We start from the raw sequence: 16,278 nt of genomic DNA, 5'->3' as shown, positions 1-16,278 counted from the left end.
TAGCAGCTCCCACCTTGCTACCTCATGCGATTGGGCACAGGAAAAAGGCAATGTTGTCTTTGTAAGTTGAAGCAGAGGCTGTTACCAACTGGAAACAAAAAACAGCTTCTCTAAAAGCACCTTTAATGGGTCATGTATTAAAAATACAAAATACAAAAGTAAGCCACCTAATTCTGTCTTCACCTTTCTCTGTCCAGCTGAGGACTGAAACTTCTTTGATCCATTAATAAATTAATGTGTCCTAGCAAGAGAAAGAAACTTGGGAATCTCTGTCAGAAGAAAAACTTTGGCTCGTAGTTTTGGGATCAGGTTCTGCAGCCCTCCTTAATGCAGGCGGGTACAGTGCCACTGCTGGAATTGTTTTCATACACTGTACTTATGCAATTACATATTTTTATTTTTTTTTAAATAGAAGTAGTACATTGTAAACTGCTAATTTTCTCTTGTGAATGTTCATGGATTTCAACGTGGAAGCAGCACAGAAAAAAATCTAAAAAGAAAAAATGTGAACAGATTCATGAGCTGATAAGATTTTAAACAAGAAATGTTTTTTTTGTGAGGCTGAACCCTTACTACAGAAAATCCAGAAGTAAAGGCGAGTGACAAGCTCCATGACACATCCTGGCTAAGGCATGGGGCTGATTCCGTGGACAGTGTACAACCCTGTCCAGTGGGCTTGATAAGCCATTCATTTACAGCAGAGCCCAGACTTCAGCTCTGGATTGAACAGCAGCATAACAAGAATTTTGGTTGGTTGGTTGGTTTGGGTTTTTTTTAAGAGTGCAATTTCACAGAGAAAATCAGCACAATTCTATTGCATTAAATCAGATCATCTCCCCTCACTGCACAGAACTACACCAAGCATAAAAGTTTATAAATATTCAGTGATGCAAGAATTGCAGAAAACAATCACACAGCTAAGCAGAAATTGGTAAAGCTCAGAACTATGTGGTTAAGGAGTTCAGCGTTGCAACTACTCTGCCATGTCAAGTTACACATCATCTATGCTTTTCACAAAAGAAAGCCAACACCAGTGTTTTATCACACTACAATAAGCTTCACAATTCTCACCTTTGCAATACTTTGACAAGCTAGCCTCCAGCTTTCTCTTAACGATTGCCACAACTGTTAAAAGGAGCGTACAGAAGAGCCAGTCAATCCAAATCAGATGGCAACAGAAAATGCCAAAGCAGCACATCATGATATTGAACTGTCAGAGGTTAGAAGACATTCAGATTTGAACAGCTCAGTTCTTCACTCAGAAAGTGTGCCAGAGGAAACAGCTCAAGAATGAATCTGGTATTAATGATGTTGAAGGAATGCCAGAAGAGCATCAGTTCCACTTACTCTTAGAACTATAGATTACTCAATACTTGTGAAAATGGGAGTCCTCCATTTTACAGAAATTATATCTCTTTGTTTTACTCCTCTCTCCTTACTCTTCTCTATAGCACGTGCTTAAACTGAGATACACAAAAAGGCTTCTTCTCAGGACTCTGTAGGACATTAAAACAGATCTATTTGGAGGTTTAGTTTATCTCGCACATACAGTAACAGAATTTGTTTGGGTTTTGTTGTCTCAGATTTTACTTCTGATGTGAAAACTGACAAACTGGGGAAGCAGACTGATTCAAACCAACACCAGTACAATGGAATTTCATTAAAATCATTCCATGGGTTTGACAGTAGGGTCAGAATGAAAAGGTGACAACGATGCTGCTGCGCAGAGAAACTCAGAAAACCTCTCAGTGAGACAAGTAAGAACGTAAAGCCATTGCTCCCAGGCAGCAGCAGCAACAACAAGCTAAATCCTGCTACTATTAATACTAGGCAACATTAATTTGCAAATAAGTATGTTCAACACTGTTTTGCTTATATGATTTTAATCTACAGTAAATGAGAAACTAGTCTGATCCAATACGGTGTGCAAAAGGTAAGAATGGTACTTTGAAATGCTAGAGGATGCAAGTAGAATATAGAATCAGGCCTTAGTCTAACTGCACACAAACATATTCTAGTTCTCTTTTCTTGTTAGCAATGTATTCTTATCAAAACAATATGCTTCCAATCACTTTTCAGAGAAACACCTTTAACAGTTACAGCACTGCAACTTGATAATTCCCCTTCAAGTGCTTCTCTCGGCTAGCCTATTCCAAAGTCAAATACAGCCACGAGCACCTTGCTTTGTATCACTGATAAAGTGAAAAATAAAACAAAATAGATACTCACACTATATGTGCAAGATCAAGTGGCTTTTCTGGCTGCTCAGGAAATACAGGACGAGGTGGTTCTCTACTGGGTACGCAACCGAGTGATTTACTAATTGCATGGCTCAGCTTCTTTGCAGGTGATTTCTGTTTTTGAAAAGAATGACAAAATGAGTTGACCATTCTGGACAGCAGGGTAATGCATGCATCAGATAACAGAAAAGTGTAAAAAAAAGCATTGTACTAGAATAATCAGAAATATCCAGCTACATTCTGCTGTACCCAAGAAATTAGTACACACACGAACAAGTTTTGTGCGGGTTTTTTTGTGCTATAATATCAAAAAATGAAAGAGGTTTAACAAAAGCATGTAAGATGAAGATGATGTCTGGTGTTTCTACCAGGAATAAATCAAGGGGCAATCATATCCAATTAAGGGATTTCTTATACTTACAATGACTTCTGAACACAGGCATTGTGTTTTGAGGGGAGGGGCAGGGGGGAACAGAGGACCTGGTGCCCAGACTCAGCGGCTGCTGCTCCACACTCATTCCTGTCTATGGGACTCACCAGGATGCTGGTGCTATGCCCCCTCCCCTCATCCTTTGCGAAGGATTTTTGAAAGACAACTTGCAACTGTTTTGTTTGCTGCGGGCAAAGCCAAGGTGAACCACGGTGTTAGAATAGATCGGAACAACCTGTTTCTTTATTTTCTTTCACAAGTTCGCTTGGTTGTGTTAACTAATATCCTGGGAGCAGCTATGCCGGGATCATCTAAGGAAAGGTGAAAGGCTGGGGACAAGTGTTGCCAAACACACAAAAATCAACAGCTGCCCTGAATCAGGCACTTAAAACGTTAAGTCTGAAGATGACTTACAAAATTAAGTCTTGAAATGTTACTGCATCCACTGAAGTGACGCCAGTAATGCAGGAGGCCAGTTAACGCTTTTATGAGAGAAATCACTTGGCAGTCCTGTTTTTCCGATCTAACTCACTAACAGTCCATGTATGTGTAACCTAGTGGCTAATTACTTCTATGTAACTTTTTTACTCCTCCTGTAAGACATTCCAAAGTGGAATTAGGACCAATTCTTAATGCACATTCAAATTAAAATTCAGACTAACACCGATTTAAATAGGAGGCAAGGCTACCCAGGACAAGAGTTACACATACAGTTACAGTTAATAGAAATCAGTAGCTAGCAATTACTAACATTTATGAATATTTACTAAGAATTAAACAAACAATTAGTAATTATTAAACCAGTGAGAATCTTCAGCTCTGGACCCCTTGGCTTTAGCAACACAAATCAGGCAATAAAGGCTTTTTTGGGTGGAGAACTTGTGTGTACAAGAAAGTTGTTCCCTCTGTGAATTTACATTGTTCGTAGTAGACTGGGAAGCATTTTAAGTAAAATACTAATATCGATTGGAAAACAATGAAAAAAGAGAAAAATCCTTTCAAATTAGAAAAGAAAGAAGAGTGGGATGCCTGTGAGAACATACTAGGACAGCTGGTCCTTAACTGAAGATATTCTCCTTCAATCACCATACGACTCACAGTCAATGCTAACAGAGAGCTCTAAAAACCATGAATGGAGGCTGCCTCTGAATTCATTATGATTATAGTATTGGGAAAAAAAAAATAAAGAATTACTCATGATCATATTCATCCCTGGAGCACACAGAACCATGCACTGCTTTGGGTTGCAAGGGACATGTCCAAGAAGATTCAAGTGGTAGCTACAATTGTAGTCTATGGGGCTGAGTCTAGTTGGAGGCCTGTAACTAGTGGAGTGCCTCAAGGGTCAGTACTGGGACCAGTATTATTTAATACATTCATCAACGATTTAGATGAGGGAATTGAGTGTACTATCAGCAAGTTTGCTGATGACACTAAGCTGGGAGGAGTGGCTGACACGCCAGAAGGCTGTGCTGCCATCCAGCGAGACCTGGACAGGCTGGAGAGTTGGGCAGGGAGTAACTTGATGAAATATAACAAGGGAAAGTGTAGAGTCCTGCATCTGGGCAGGAACAAGCCCAGGTTCCAGTATAGGTTGGGAAACGACCTGTTGGAGAACAGTGTAGGGGAGAGGGACCTGGGGGTCCTAGTGGACGACAGGATGACCATGAGCCAACACTGTGCCCTTCTGGCTAAGAAGGCCAATGGCATCCTGGGGTGTATTAGAAGGGGGGTGGTTAGTAGGTCGAGAGAGGTCCTCCTTCCCCTCTACTGTGCCCTGGTGAGACCGCATCTGGAATATTGTGTGCAGTTCTGGGCCCCTCAGTTCAAGAAGGACAGGGAGCTGCTGGAGAGAGTCCAGCGCAGGGCAACGAAGATGATTAAGGGAGTGGAGAATCTCCCTTATGAGGAAAGACTGAGGGAGCTGGGACTCTGTAGTTTGGAGGAGACTGAGGGGTGACCTTATTAGTGTCTATAAATATATAAAGGGGGAGTGTCACGAGGATGGAGCCAGGCTCTACTCAGTGGCAAACAATGATAGGACAAGGGGTAATGGGTACAAACTGGAACACAAGAGGTTCCACTTAAACTTGAGAAGAAACTTCTTCTCAGTGAGGGTGACGGAACACTGGAACAGGCTGCCCAGGGAGGTTGTGGAGTCTCCTTCCCTGGAGACATTCAAAACCTGCCTGGACACATTCCTGTGTAACATTATCTAGGTGTTCCTGCTCCAGCAGGGGGATTGGACTAGCTGAACTTTCGAGGTCCCTTCCAATCTCTAGCATATTGTGTGTGATACTGTGTGTGATACAATCAAATTCCAGTAATGTGCCTCCATCAGCACCTCACACTACTTTACAACGTGTACCCTGGCCTGGTTACCACCTTAAGACCATACTTTTCACAAATTAAACCATTTACTCAATATGTTACAGCTTAATTCCTTTCAGATTTTGTAACTCTTACTCATTAGTCCACACATCCAAACTGTGGAGCAGCAGTACGCACGAAGGCCACGGAGAGCAAAAGCCATCTAACAGCCCTCAGATATCTGGCGGAATGCACAACTGATCTCCCCAATATGTTACCCTTCAGGTTTTGCAGACAAAAAGTCTTGGCCCTACCAAACTACCACTGCAAAAATCTTGTTATGGGCGTGAGATTCTTATCTGCTTTCACCAGCAAGGGCTTCTAGTAGTAAGGATGGCAAGATAATCAACTGCTTCAGCTGACGGTCTTATAGGGAGCTCCAAAAAACCAGCATCTCCAGAAGCACTTCAGCTTACTGATTCACTAAATAGTAAGTGCTAAAAAGACTCCCTGGTGGTAAACTGATGGGTTCCTTTTTTTCGTTTTTCTTTTTTTTTTTCCTCATGTGCTGAGAAAACCTGGCAGACTGCGATCAAGGGATGATCCCTGCAAACAGTGCTGAAGTGCACAGCACTCTCACTCTGAAAGATTCTACAGATAATCCCCAGCCTTTAAGTATTTTGAAATCACATGAAAAACACAATCCAATCTTTATATTACTTCTTACTAAGTCCACAGTAAAATTTAAATTATGTATGCAAATGCGATACCAAAAGTAAAATTCTTATTTTACTAAATTAATTCTTCAACATGTTCAACAATTCCACATTTATTTCTCTTTCAATTTGTTCTCCGCTTCTCCTTTTAGAGTATTTCCTACTTTACTCTTTACCCTGTTCATCTTTTGGTTTCTGCACAGACCATCTATTCTCAGTGTGCCTTTTCTGCGACCTCCCCTTGCAGTATTTTTAGGCTATTTTAAAGGTTTGGCTTGGTTTTTTTTCCCCATTCTGGTACGAAACACAATATCCTATTGTGCTATCCCACCATTTATTTTGTCAAACAAATACAGCATTGTCTAGAGTGCTGTACAACTGAGCCACTGCTGCAGCTTTGCTTTCTGAAAATTACAGGGGAAAGATAATTTCCATTGATCCCAACTTTCTGATGATGCTCCTCAGCACAGCTGGCAGTGAGGAGAGCAGGGCAGGGTGAATGAGTATGTGCTTCACCAGCAAGTAGACCTCTTACATGCGTCGCGTTTCCCTGGGAAATAGCTGCTTTTTCTTTCAATTGGATGAGTTCTACTGTAGAAATTTCTAATAACAACCACTTCTCTCTCCTCATTGTTGCTGACCTTGACCTCCTGCCTGTTTGAAATCACCTGGAGGCACTGCCATATTCTGCAAAGACAGGATACTCTCTCCTTCACGAAAGCAGAAAACAAAACCAGGAAGCCCCAGGGTAACACAATCCTCTTCACCAAAGCAAACCCACAGACTCACAGTCCCCTTCCCCATCACTGGCACCACCACTGCAAACCTCCCAGCTACTACCACCCATGTGCCCACCACTAGCGCTGCTGCTTTTTTACCATCTTCTTCCTCCCCTGCTGCTCATCTTGTTTCTTTTCAACTTTATATTTGTGATGTGAATAGCTGAAGACAAATCATATTTTATGAAGTATCTGCAACTTAGTATCTGTCGTAACAGGATCTCAGTCAGCTGGGAATTTGGATGTACGACTGCAAAATCCCCAGTATTAATAAATTTGGTAGTTAAAACCAATACAGAATTTCACACTTTGAAAAAGGTTTCACACATTCCAGAGTCCAATTTATGGTCTTATTTATTTTCAGCTTTGGATGGGAGAACGGTCTGGTGTGCCTTTATTTTCAGAGGCTTTCAAGCACTCAACATTGCCTTCTGCTACAGAAGCGTAACTGCAGAAACCAGCTGACAACACGCTGCTCTGCCTTCAGCTTTCTCCACACACTCCCCTGGGAGCAGCAAGCAGGCAATCCATTTTGTTTTACTTCCTACATGGGCACAGTACATGACTCAGCAGGAGTTACACTACTGCAGCCATTATATCAGTCTGATGGTAACTGACTGATGATTCAAAAAACATCAGGCACATAACTGAAGTATGTGCTCTTTATCTGAAGATGATGCCAAAGCAACCTTTCTGGACACAGGTGTTCATGGTTTTGGTTGTCCTCCAAAATGTTGAGCCATAAGGCTTTCATGAAAGGTTTCTTTTCCGCAGCATTCCAAAAGGTTCACAGGATGCAGGTGTCAATCTGGCTCCAGCAATACGCTGGTAGCGCTTTGCAGTTCTAAGCACATTAGCAAGGAACAACGGCAGTGGTTCTTATTGAACTCCTGTTTTTCAGCACAAAACAAATATTTTTAAATCTCAGTCTCTCTAAGATTTCTTCTTCAGCAAACTCTCTCAGCCTTTTATGTATCTGGACCTATCAGTGGAGGATACTCAAGTTTTCCTCAAGTCAATTAATAAATATACAAAGGAAAGAGTTTTAGGTTCTTTTTCATCATGCACAGGACAAGAGAACTTGTGAGAGCCACCAGCTACCATGTATAAGGAATCAGTGAATCTTCTAAACAGTCATAATTCAGCATGCAGTTACTAGACATTCCCTTCTTGAGCTGGTTATTTGAGATACACAACTCCAGGTTTCCTGTCTTCTAAAACACAAAGTTTGGAGTCAGAGGCAGACTACTGGATTAGGTATGAATCCAGATAACCAGACCTGTGTCTGCAACATCATTTCCACCACCACTTTCTAGATGATACCTTTAATTAATATTTCAGCTGATCAGGAAGCCAAGGTTGGAACAGGACACATAAATACGACACAAGCTGTCTTTCTGCAGGCACAGTGCTTGTTGGTACACACGCCTTCCACAGCTACCACAGCAGTGAGCTGCAGAACCACATTCCTCAGCAGCGCTACTGAGGTTCCCAAGTAGCAACACTCACAAAGAGTTGTCATGATCCCAAACAGTGTCTACCTACCAGCAACAATATCTGGCTTCTCCAGGTCCAAGGAAGCTCAAAAAAAGTAAAATAAATACTTCAGAAAGGCTGGAATGTTTGTTCCCTTTTGCAACGTAAAAAGTTGAAGACCCTGGCTCTGCAGTGTACTCTTCAGGCGCTTTCACATTCCACTTTTAGAGTACAAATAAGGTTAAAATACCTTTCCTATTAACCACTGAAGCACTCTTCTTATGGCACTCAGCCTCAGAATGAAATGCAAACCAAGCACTCGGAGTTGGTTATTTTAGTTAACGTATCATTAGTACATCAGGCAAGCACTGTCCTGAATTCTACACTTTGTTTAATAAGCAATCATTATTTTTATCAGCTTACTGTCCTGGGAGATCAGTAACATACTACACTGAGACCTCCCATAAAACACACATGGCAAGTGGTGAGTATGTATGTTCTTAACCTTAAGTTTAGACAAACCTGAGCTGTGCCTGCATCCAGACGAGCATCACTCTCGGAGCTGACATGATCCACACAAAGGTATGTGCACCAAATGAAAAATGGACTGGCCCCTTCTGCTAAGATGTTATTGACAGATATCCCTCAAAACTGTTCTCTACACGCAAAAGTCATGAGAAATTATCACTAAAATGCAACTGTGATTTTTCATGTGTTTGAAATCCTCTTGCACCTGTACTGTGGGTTGCCAGATCCCTCTCATTTCAGAATGGTTTACAGATCTTGTCTGTCCCCTTGCTTTCCTACCAAAGGATACATCTCTTAAAAAAATACTTCTTCCATCATGAATTAAAAAGCTGGAAACTACAAACTACATTATCAAAAGTTGCCTAACTTCTTCTAATTGCCTATGCATAAATCATGTCCACCTCTACCAAAAGGGTCTAGTAAGCAATTGTTACAATGGGTTTAGAAATTCATAAGTAATAAAAAAATTAATTAAAACTTGGTTGGCAAGAACATTTGCTTGAAAACTGGAGTTTTAAAGTTACCTGTTTCTCTCTCTCTTCCCCCTCTTTTCCTCCAGTATCTTAGAATCATAGAATTACAAAATGGTTTGTAGCAAGGGACCTTAAAGGTCAGCCAGTTCCACCCTCCTGCTATGGGCAGGGACACCTTCCACTAGACCAGGCTGGAGGAAGCTGAGGTGCGCACACCTGCCTCCTGCTCTGGCAGAACAAGTACGTGGTAGCCTCAGATGTCCGGGGCTGTTCTGTGTGCGCGGGGGCAGCATGCCCTCTGCTGGAAAATGTGGAATTATAACAGGTTTTTTTCACAGAGCTTGAAAACAGGAGCTCATGTGATGGTGGAAGTTCCCCCACAGACAGCAATATGACCGGAACACAGAGCACACTGTTTAACGCTGTGTTCCTTCTCATCTTGTTTATGAGGGACTAAATAAAAACATGTTCAAAAAGTTTTAATAACTTTAAGGTAGTTTAAATGGGAAATTAAATGAACCAGAAATACAAGAGATGTAATTCTGAGAGCAAAATCTTATTAACAGCTACTTACAGTATTGCTAGCCTTTACCTCGCTAGATAAAAGGGTCTGTCTTTTGTTGTAGATTTGATTAGTACCGGGTGTAATGACTTCTCAACGGAAGCCATAGATATTATCACTATAGAAACAACTAAACGTTGGGTTGGTTTGTTGATACACACTCCAACATGTTAAGGGTGGCTATAAATAACAAACATTCCATTATTTATAGCAGGAAGAACAGTCTAAGTCAACTACCCTTGATAATAAGCCATCAAACCGTACACCCAAGGGTAGAAGCCTCGAGGGTAACTTGGCTGGTTAAACATTTTACCTGAAATTTATAGATGACAAAGACTGCTTAAGCTTAGCAGATTACAAAAATAAACAAACAGAATGAACAATGACTAATCTACATGCTTTCAAGATGAACAATTTGATTTTCTGTTCTGCTGCATGTACATAACTAAATGAATCAGTGTTTAAGGCTATTTAATAAAACAAAATTGAAACAGCCCAGAAGGAAAATGTGAAGTTTTTTTCTTTCCCCCCCCAAACAGGCCCCAACAAGCAGTGTGCTCATGCAGCAAAACCTCTCCTTCTAAACAAGGTTTCTACCTGACCTTATATAATTACTATAGTAATATATATATTTATATATACTTTTAAAGATATATATATATATAGCACTATACTATGTGATTTATAGTATAGAAAATTATCAAAGGCACTTTTGAATTTCAGGAAAAAGAACCTTACGAAAATAGTTATTATTAGTGCTTATTCTGGGTCTTAGGGCTCCAAAACTCTGAAAACACATCGTACAAGATGGCACTAGATCTGACAGAATTGAAATCCCAGGAAAAATAAACTTCTTTTTTTATAGTATCAGCCATAATGTTCAGTTTTGCTCAGCAGGGGTCTTTGGGGCTTCATGTGAGATACTAGTGTTGAGCAAACATGCAAGTAGGTCATGCTATTTCACATGAGGCTGCACCAATGCCAAGATACGATGCATAATTTGCAGTTACATCTCCCTTTCTAGACACCAATATAGCTCTTCCACAAGTTCAATGCTGCTGATGCAAGTTCCAGCTGCATTCATTCAACCTGTTTTCTGCAGAGCTGCTCCTCAGCTGTGCATCCTTCAAAAAACTTTGTGTCTGCTTAGTCCCACCTGAGACCTTTGCCATTTTTGTACTGAACTGCATCTTTTTTTTTAAAACATCCAGAACAGATGCCTTCAAATGCATTTCCTTTGCTGGGTGTTCTTCATTTTATTATCAGGTTCAGCTCTGCCCTTCTCCCAGGGAGTACTAGTCACCAGCTAGTGAAGGCAGAAGTGTCCTACTGAAGACTGACATGAAGAAGACACTTGGGATTCCCCAAGCTCACCAGCTGATAGATTTCATTAAAACTCCTCCATTTTTGTCCTCAATTTCCATCTTTCATCTTTGCTTCACCTGGATACAACCTTTAGCTTCTAAATGTCATCTTTGATTTGGATTCTGCCTACGCTGAACAAGAAATGTAAATATCTCCTTCACTCTTTGTATCTTTTATTCTTTTGGCTCATGTTCTGGCGTAACTCTGTAGTTGTGCTATACAAACCTCCTACAGGCAGATTTACACAAGCACATCTTTGAAAAGTGTTCCTTCCATTTCACCTACTGCTGAAATGTCTTACTAGAAGGAGCTGCATATTGTTCCTGTACAAAACAGCCAAATTTGCTGCTGCTGCTAAATTTTTTTCCACAGACTTTTGGACCAATTGTTTTCAATACCAAATGTATCAATATTTTTATTGGCTATTAAAATCTAGCCTCTTTCAAGGTTACCAACTATCATTAGTTTCTTACATACACCCTTTCCTTTTGTTCTGCAAAATCCCCGGTATCATCTGCTGTTTCCAGTAATTTGGCTTCCAGTTCTGCATTTTGTTAAGTGTTGCTTCTATATGTGTAACTCCCCCTTCTCCTGCTACAGGAAGAGTATGGAAGGAAACTGCTCCAAGAGCCACTACCTGGTCCTGATGGCAGATAATGTGAATTCCTGATCTCCAAAGCAAGGTGGCTGCACCCCAGGGTGTCTAGCAGGCATGGTTCCTCACCTGAGCTACTCTTAATCCTTACCTTGGGAGCTGCTTAGTCCACGCTAATGCTAGGGACTGTTCTGACAGTCCAGAGATTCCAATCACACAACAACCTGCACTGTTTAATTTACCAGAAGAGTGACAGAAGTCTGCATATCCTTCTTTTCCATTTATGTAACTTCTCACTCCTCCAATTCACATTAGAGCTTAAAATCAACTCATTCTGTACAGCCTATAAAGAATCAAATGCCTCAAAAGTTAGCACTGAAACAAAGCAGGACAGCAGATTCACAGCTCCCAGTACCAGAATGGGGCATGTCCATCCAGCCTGACTTGCGGCAAATCCAGGGCTTCAGAAAGAAATCTCTGTATTAGAGTTGGAGCTACTATTTAGATAGGTCTTTGTATTAAAACATACAGACTGGATTTATATGTACTTTAGGGGATAATGATCTACTGGTAGTTAAGATTAAGCATTCCAGAAGTTTATTACCCATGCAGTTTAAAAGGGACAATATTTAAGACTAAATTTTCCTGTCTTTGCCTTCCAACTACTGAATAGTACTAAGCCTCAATTTTCTAAATTAAACAGTAATACTATAATGACTCTTCCTCATGAAGATAATTACTAATTATAATCCAATCATCATTTGAACTTCTCTTTGAATTAGTAAAAGGTTGGGCTTAATCTTGCACCATAAAATAGGGGTTTATATCTAAAACTGTCTATTTCTTGAGATGTGATTATCACATAGTCATCCAACCGAATATTATTTCTCATATAATTTCTTTAAGGCTTTTTAGTTAAGTCTTCAATGCATATATTTGCAGTTGTCAGGACAATGACAACACTGAATTTTTCTCCTGAAGAAATACTATATTTAAAGATGTCACTTGGATAAAGTTCCTTTTGTAGCACACCATTCATGCTAACTGCTTTACCTTTCTGGGGAGAAAAGGTATAGCAACCTTAAGTCTTCTTAAGGTAGAAGAGAGGAAAATATAAGAAAAGTGGGGCTGCTGTGCAGAGGGGAAGTGAGCACATGTTAAGGCCCTGAGGAGGATGGTGCTGTCTTGTGTACATTGAACAGCACTTCGAATACCATGAAAACCATCAATAAATTAATGTTACCTGTAATAAAACCAGTGCAGTTTTACCTATTCATATGCTTTCTGTATTTAAAAACGTTTACAAGTTCTGCTGTGCAGTTCTACTAAAACATTAACTTTCAGAGTAAGTTAGTACAGATGCGGTTGGTTCAGCATGACAAAGAAAGGTGAATTACCCAAGATGAATGCTCCTTCATCTGATGCTGGTTGCTATGAGGACCATTTGCATGGCCGCGCCAAAAACAGTTTTGACAGAGCTGGTAGTTGTGGCACTGCTGGCATCGGTACCGGAAGCCCATCATGCTCTCACATCGGCAGTATGAACATTCCACAGGATGGAAGACTTAGTGGAGATGGGGAGGGAGGAGGGAAAGAAAAAAAAAAGTAATAAGTGAACTTTAGGAAACCTGTGACCATCAAATTTCATTGGAGCTTCCAAAGGTGCCCATTCCTCCCCCCCCCAGGTTATTTTAACCACTAAACCAACTTGTTATTCTGGACAGGTCATGGATTTTGAGTGCAGAGCACGTATTTTCAGTGAGATTAACCATTAACTTAAGTTATGGTTCTCATAACTTAAGTTAATGGTTCCACCCAACAAGTTCAAAAGCAGTTCCACCTGACAAATTCAATATTTTGTCTGCAGATTTCCCCCTCCTGGGATATACTCAGCCCCAGAGGTCTCCACAGAAGTCCAACAATACTGAGAGTACATGTGAGTGGACAGGAAAGGCAGAAAGGCAACAACTGCAAAGCTTAACTGCTGCTGAAGGAGATCCCTTTGCCCCAGAGCCAGCTGAGAGTGCTTTTCAAAGGAGAGGCAAATTCAAAGCACCACAATGGACTTCTGCTCCATATCACCTCTCACCTGAAGAACTTCCCTCACTCTTCCCCAACAGTGAGCTGCCTCTTGTACCTCTACAGCTTAAACTGAAGAAATGCCTGATGTACCTCTAAATCTTAACATCTTGAGAACTGGAAAATTACATAAGGTATGACCATGCAGAATCACCATCAGGAGCAAGCTAATAAACAGATAAATAAATAAATGATTCTTCCCTGTTCTTCTACCCATGAACAGCCAATCACAGACTTGCTCCATTTAGGACAGAAGTCTTAAGAACAAAATAAAGAAGAATGTGAGAATGAGCTAAAGGTGATATCTCACTATGTGAAATGCATCTTAGAAGGTGAGGCACAGGAAACAGAATGGAAGGGTGACCGTAGAGGTGAATTACAGGAGCCTATGGTTTTGCATTGCTGTGGGTCTAGAGCATAAGTAATCACAGATAGTTTGTTATGTACTACCAAAAGATGTAAGAGAAATAATTAGAAAAAGTCTGAAGGTTTGATTTATTATTAAAATGATGACTTAGCTGTTCTAGTTGACACTTCGTGCAATACTGCACAGGGCAATGAAGTTAACATAGAGCTACTGCATCTATAGAAAGGCCTGGCCAGTTGAACAGTGCTCAAGTGCCTGCTACCTCAAGAGTGGATGCATATTCTAAAACTATGGAAAACACATGGTTAACAATCAAAGCAAAGTCAACCTGAGCATTAACCTGATCAGGAATTGCCATGGATAATTAAGCCAAGATGGTCAGGTGAACAATGCTTTACTGCAGCAACTAGCAACACTGTATAAAGCGAAGGACTAGATCACGGTAGGGGATTTCAGTATACAAATACTCCTTGGGAATAGACTATAGAGGAACTGGTGACTTTTTTTTTTTTATGAAAAAGTAGAGAAAGCAATGGAAAGGAAGACTTCCAGATTTGTATCAAACAGGAGAAAAGAAACTGGTTGAAAAAGATGATGACAAGTGATCTTAATATGACAACAGAGTAATTTTGTGAATTTTGTGAAGTGAAAGAGAAAAATGTGACTTCAATGCAGCAGATTTCAGTAAACTCATGGGACTTAGTAAGTAGGCTACAAGAAGAAACAATTCAACAGGAAGTTGGAGTTAGGAGAATTGTCAGTTCCTTAAAAAAGTTATGTTAAAGAAACAAGCATAAGATATCTCAGTGAAGAGAAAGAGCAGACTGCAGTAAAAGACCAATATGGCTAAAATGTAAGAGCTCCTCAATAGCCTAAAATGCAGAAGGAAATCTACAGAAGTGAAAACTGGGACAAACTGTTAATGAGGGTTAAAATATTCAGAAGTAAAGTTACAAAAACAGAATGAGAGAAAACCAGCATGGGATTTAAAAGAGACATTACAAGAATTGTAAGTATGATCCTTAAAAAGGTATGAAATTATACCTATGTAACTACTGACTTCTCACGTTGTTTTAGCTTGCAGAATACACTCTGGAACAAATACAAAGCCAAGTACTGTAACCACCTGAAGAACAACAGAAATGAGCCACGGACAATGTTTGCCAAATCAATGTTTTTCCATGACAGAGTAAGTGTCCTTGAAAACAGGAAATGGTCATCAAATATCATCAGCTTTTCATTTAACTTCGGTAATTCTTACTAAATTGGTCTCCCATGGCGTACTCACGACAGATGGAAATACACAGTAGATGAAAGAACTGTAACCTGGACGTGAATCTCATTGGAAAAAGACCACAGAGCAGTCAACTGCCAAAATGGAAAGATCTAATGAGTAAAGGGCTTTATTCCAGGTCACACACACTGGTCAATATTTTTCATAAACACACTGAATGATCAAAAATGTCTGATTTGGGGCATCACCTTTCAAAGAAGATGTGGGTTAATTAAATGTACAGGAGAAAGCAACAGAATTATCTGAATGATATCTGGTAGATATCTTCACTAGGAGTAGACTGTGAGAAGGTATCATCAAACAGGCAAGAGGTACTTACAAAATAGCAGTACACTCTCCAGAGCCAGTGGCCAAAACCCAGGTACTTACGGGTTTAAACTGCAATAAGAAAAAACTCATGCTAGAACATTAGGAAAAAACCTTCTCACCCTAAGCATATTTAAACACTGATCTCACCCCAGCTTCAAGTCCAAGAAGGTGTTGAAACATTTTGATGGAGAATTTTAAGAAGCAGTGAAGCAAATCTTTCAAGAACCTTTACACACATTTGAATTTGCCTTTGGAAAGAAAGATGGGTGAAGTAACAGGTTCCTAAAGACTTTTCTTGCACAGACAGATGCCTCAACACACACTCTCCCACAGTACCCTTTCTGCTTGGGGCAGGGCTGCTGTCTCCCGCCAAGCCAGAGCACTAGGTCACTACCTTAATAAAAGCCAATATACTGATATCAGCTCATCACCCAATGTTCCATGTACCTCTGAGTACCACTTCATCTTGTCTCTTCTTCCCCACCTTTTCAAAATTGTCTCTTATCTTCTCTGGCTCCACGCATTTAGAAGAGATTACTATTGATGAAAAGGGGACAACAGTACTACAGCGTCCTGAACCAAAGAATCAAACACTTGAAATTGACATGCTTGATTTAAAAAAGCAGTAACAACATTCTGATAAAACAAAACATGAGGCAAAATAATAATGGTGACAGCACTCAATGTACTGCAAACAGCATGCTCTCAAAAGGACTGGTGAAGAGAATATTGGAACAATCATTATTGGAGCTTAT

General features: G+C 40.3%; 1 protein-coding gene across 13 annotated transcripts in view; it reads right to left on the bottom strand.

Moving 5' to 3' along the window:
- The window catches only part of DTNB (dystrobrevin beta), a 197,085-nt gene that overhangs the window by 133,873 nt on the left and 46,934 nt on the right, over positions 1-16,278 (bottom strand). For 12 of the 13 annotated variants that reach the window (XM_057396797.1, XM_057396792.1, XM_057396795.1 and 9 more), the window contains 2 exons: positions 12,872-13,038; positions 2,230-2,354 (listed from right to left, as the gene is read on the bottom strand). In XM_057396797.1, the coding sequence (XP_057252780.1) occupies positions 2,230-2,354; positions 12,872-13,038 (292 nt within the window). Of the gene's footprint in view, positions 1-1,094; positions 1,126-2,229; positions 2,355-12,871; positions 13,039-16,278 lie in introns of those variants that run through there. The other variant, XM_057396804.1, reaches the window with a different exon arrangement.

The sequence above is a fragment of the Pezoporus wallicus genome, unplaced genomic scaffold (assembly GCF_028554395.1).
Source record: "Pezoporus wallicus isolate ANWC-B61680 ecotype Strahan unplaced genomic scaffold, APGP_CSIRO_Pwel_v1 contig_7265, whole genome shotgun sequence".
Taxonomy (NCBI): domain Eukaryota; kingdom Metazoa; phylum Chordata; class Aves; order Psittaciformes; family Psittacidae; genus Pezoporus; species Pezoporus wallicus.
The sequence above is the reverse complement of the archived record's forward strand: the minus strand, read 5'-3'. Positions and strand labels throughout refer to the sequence as shown.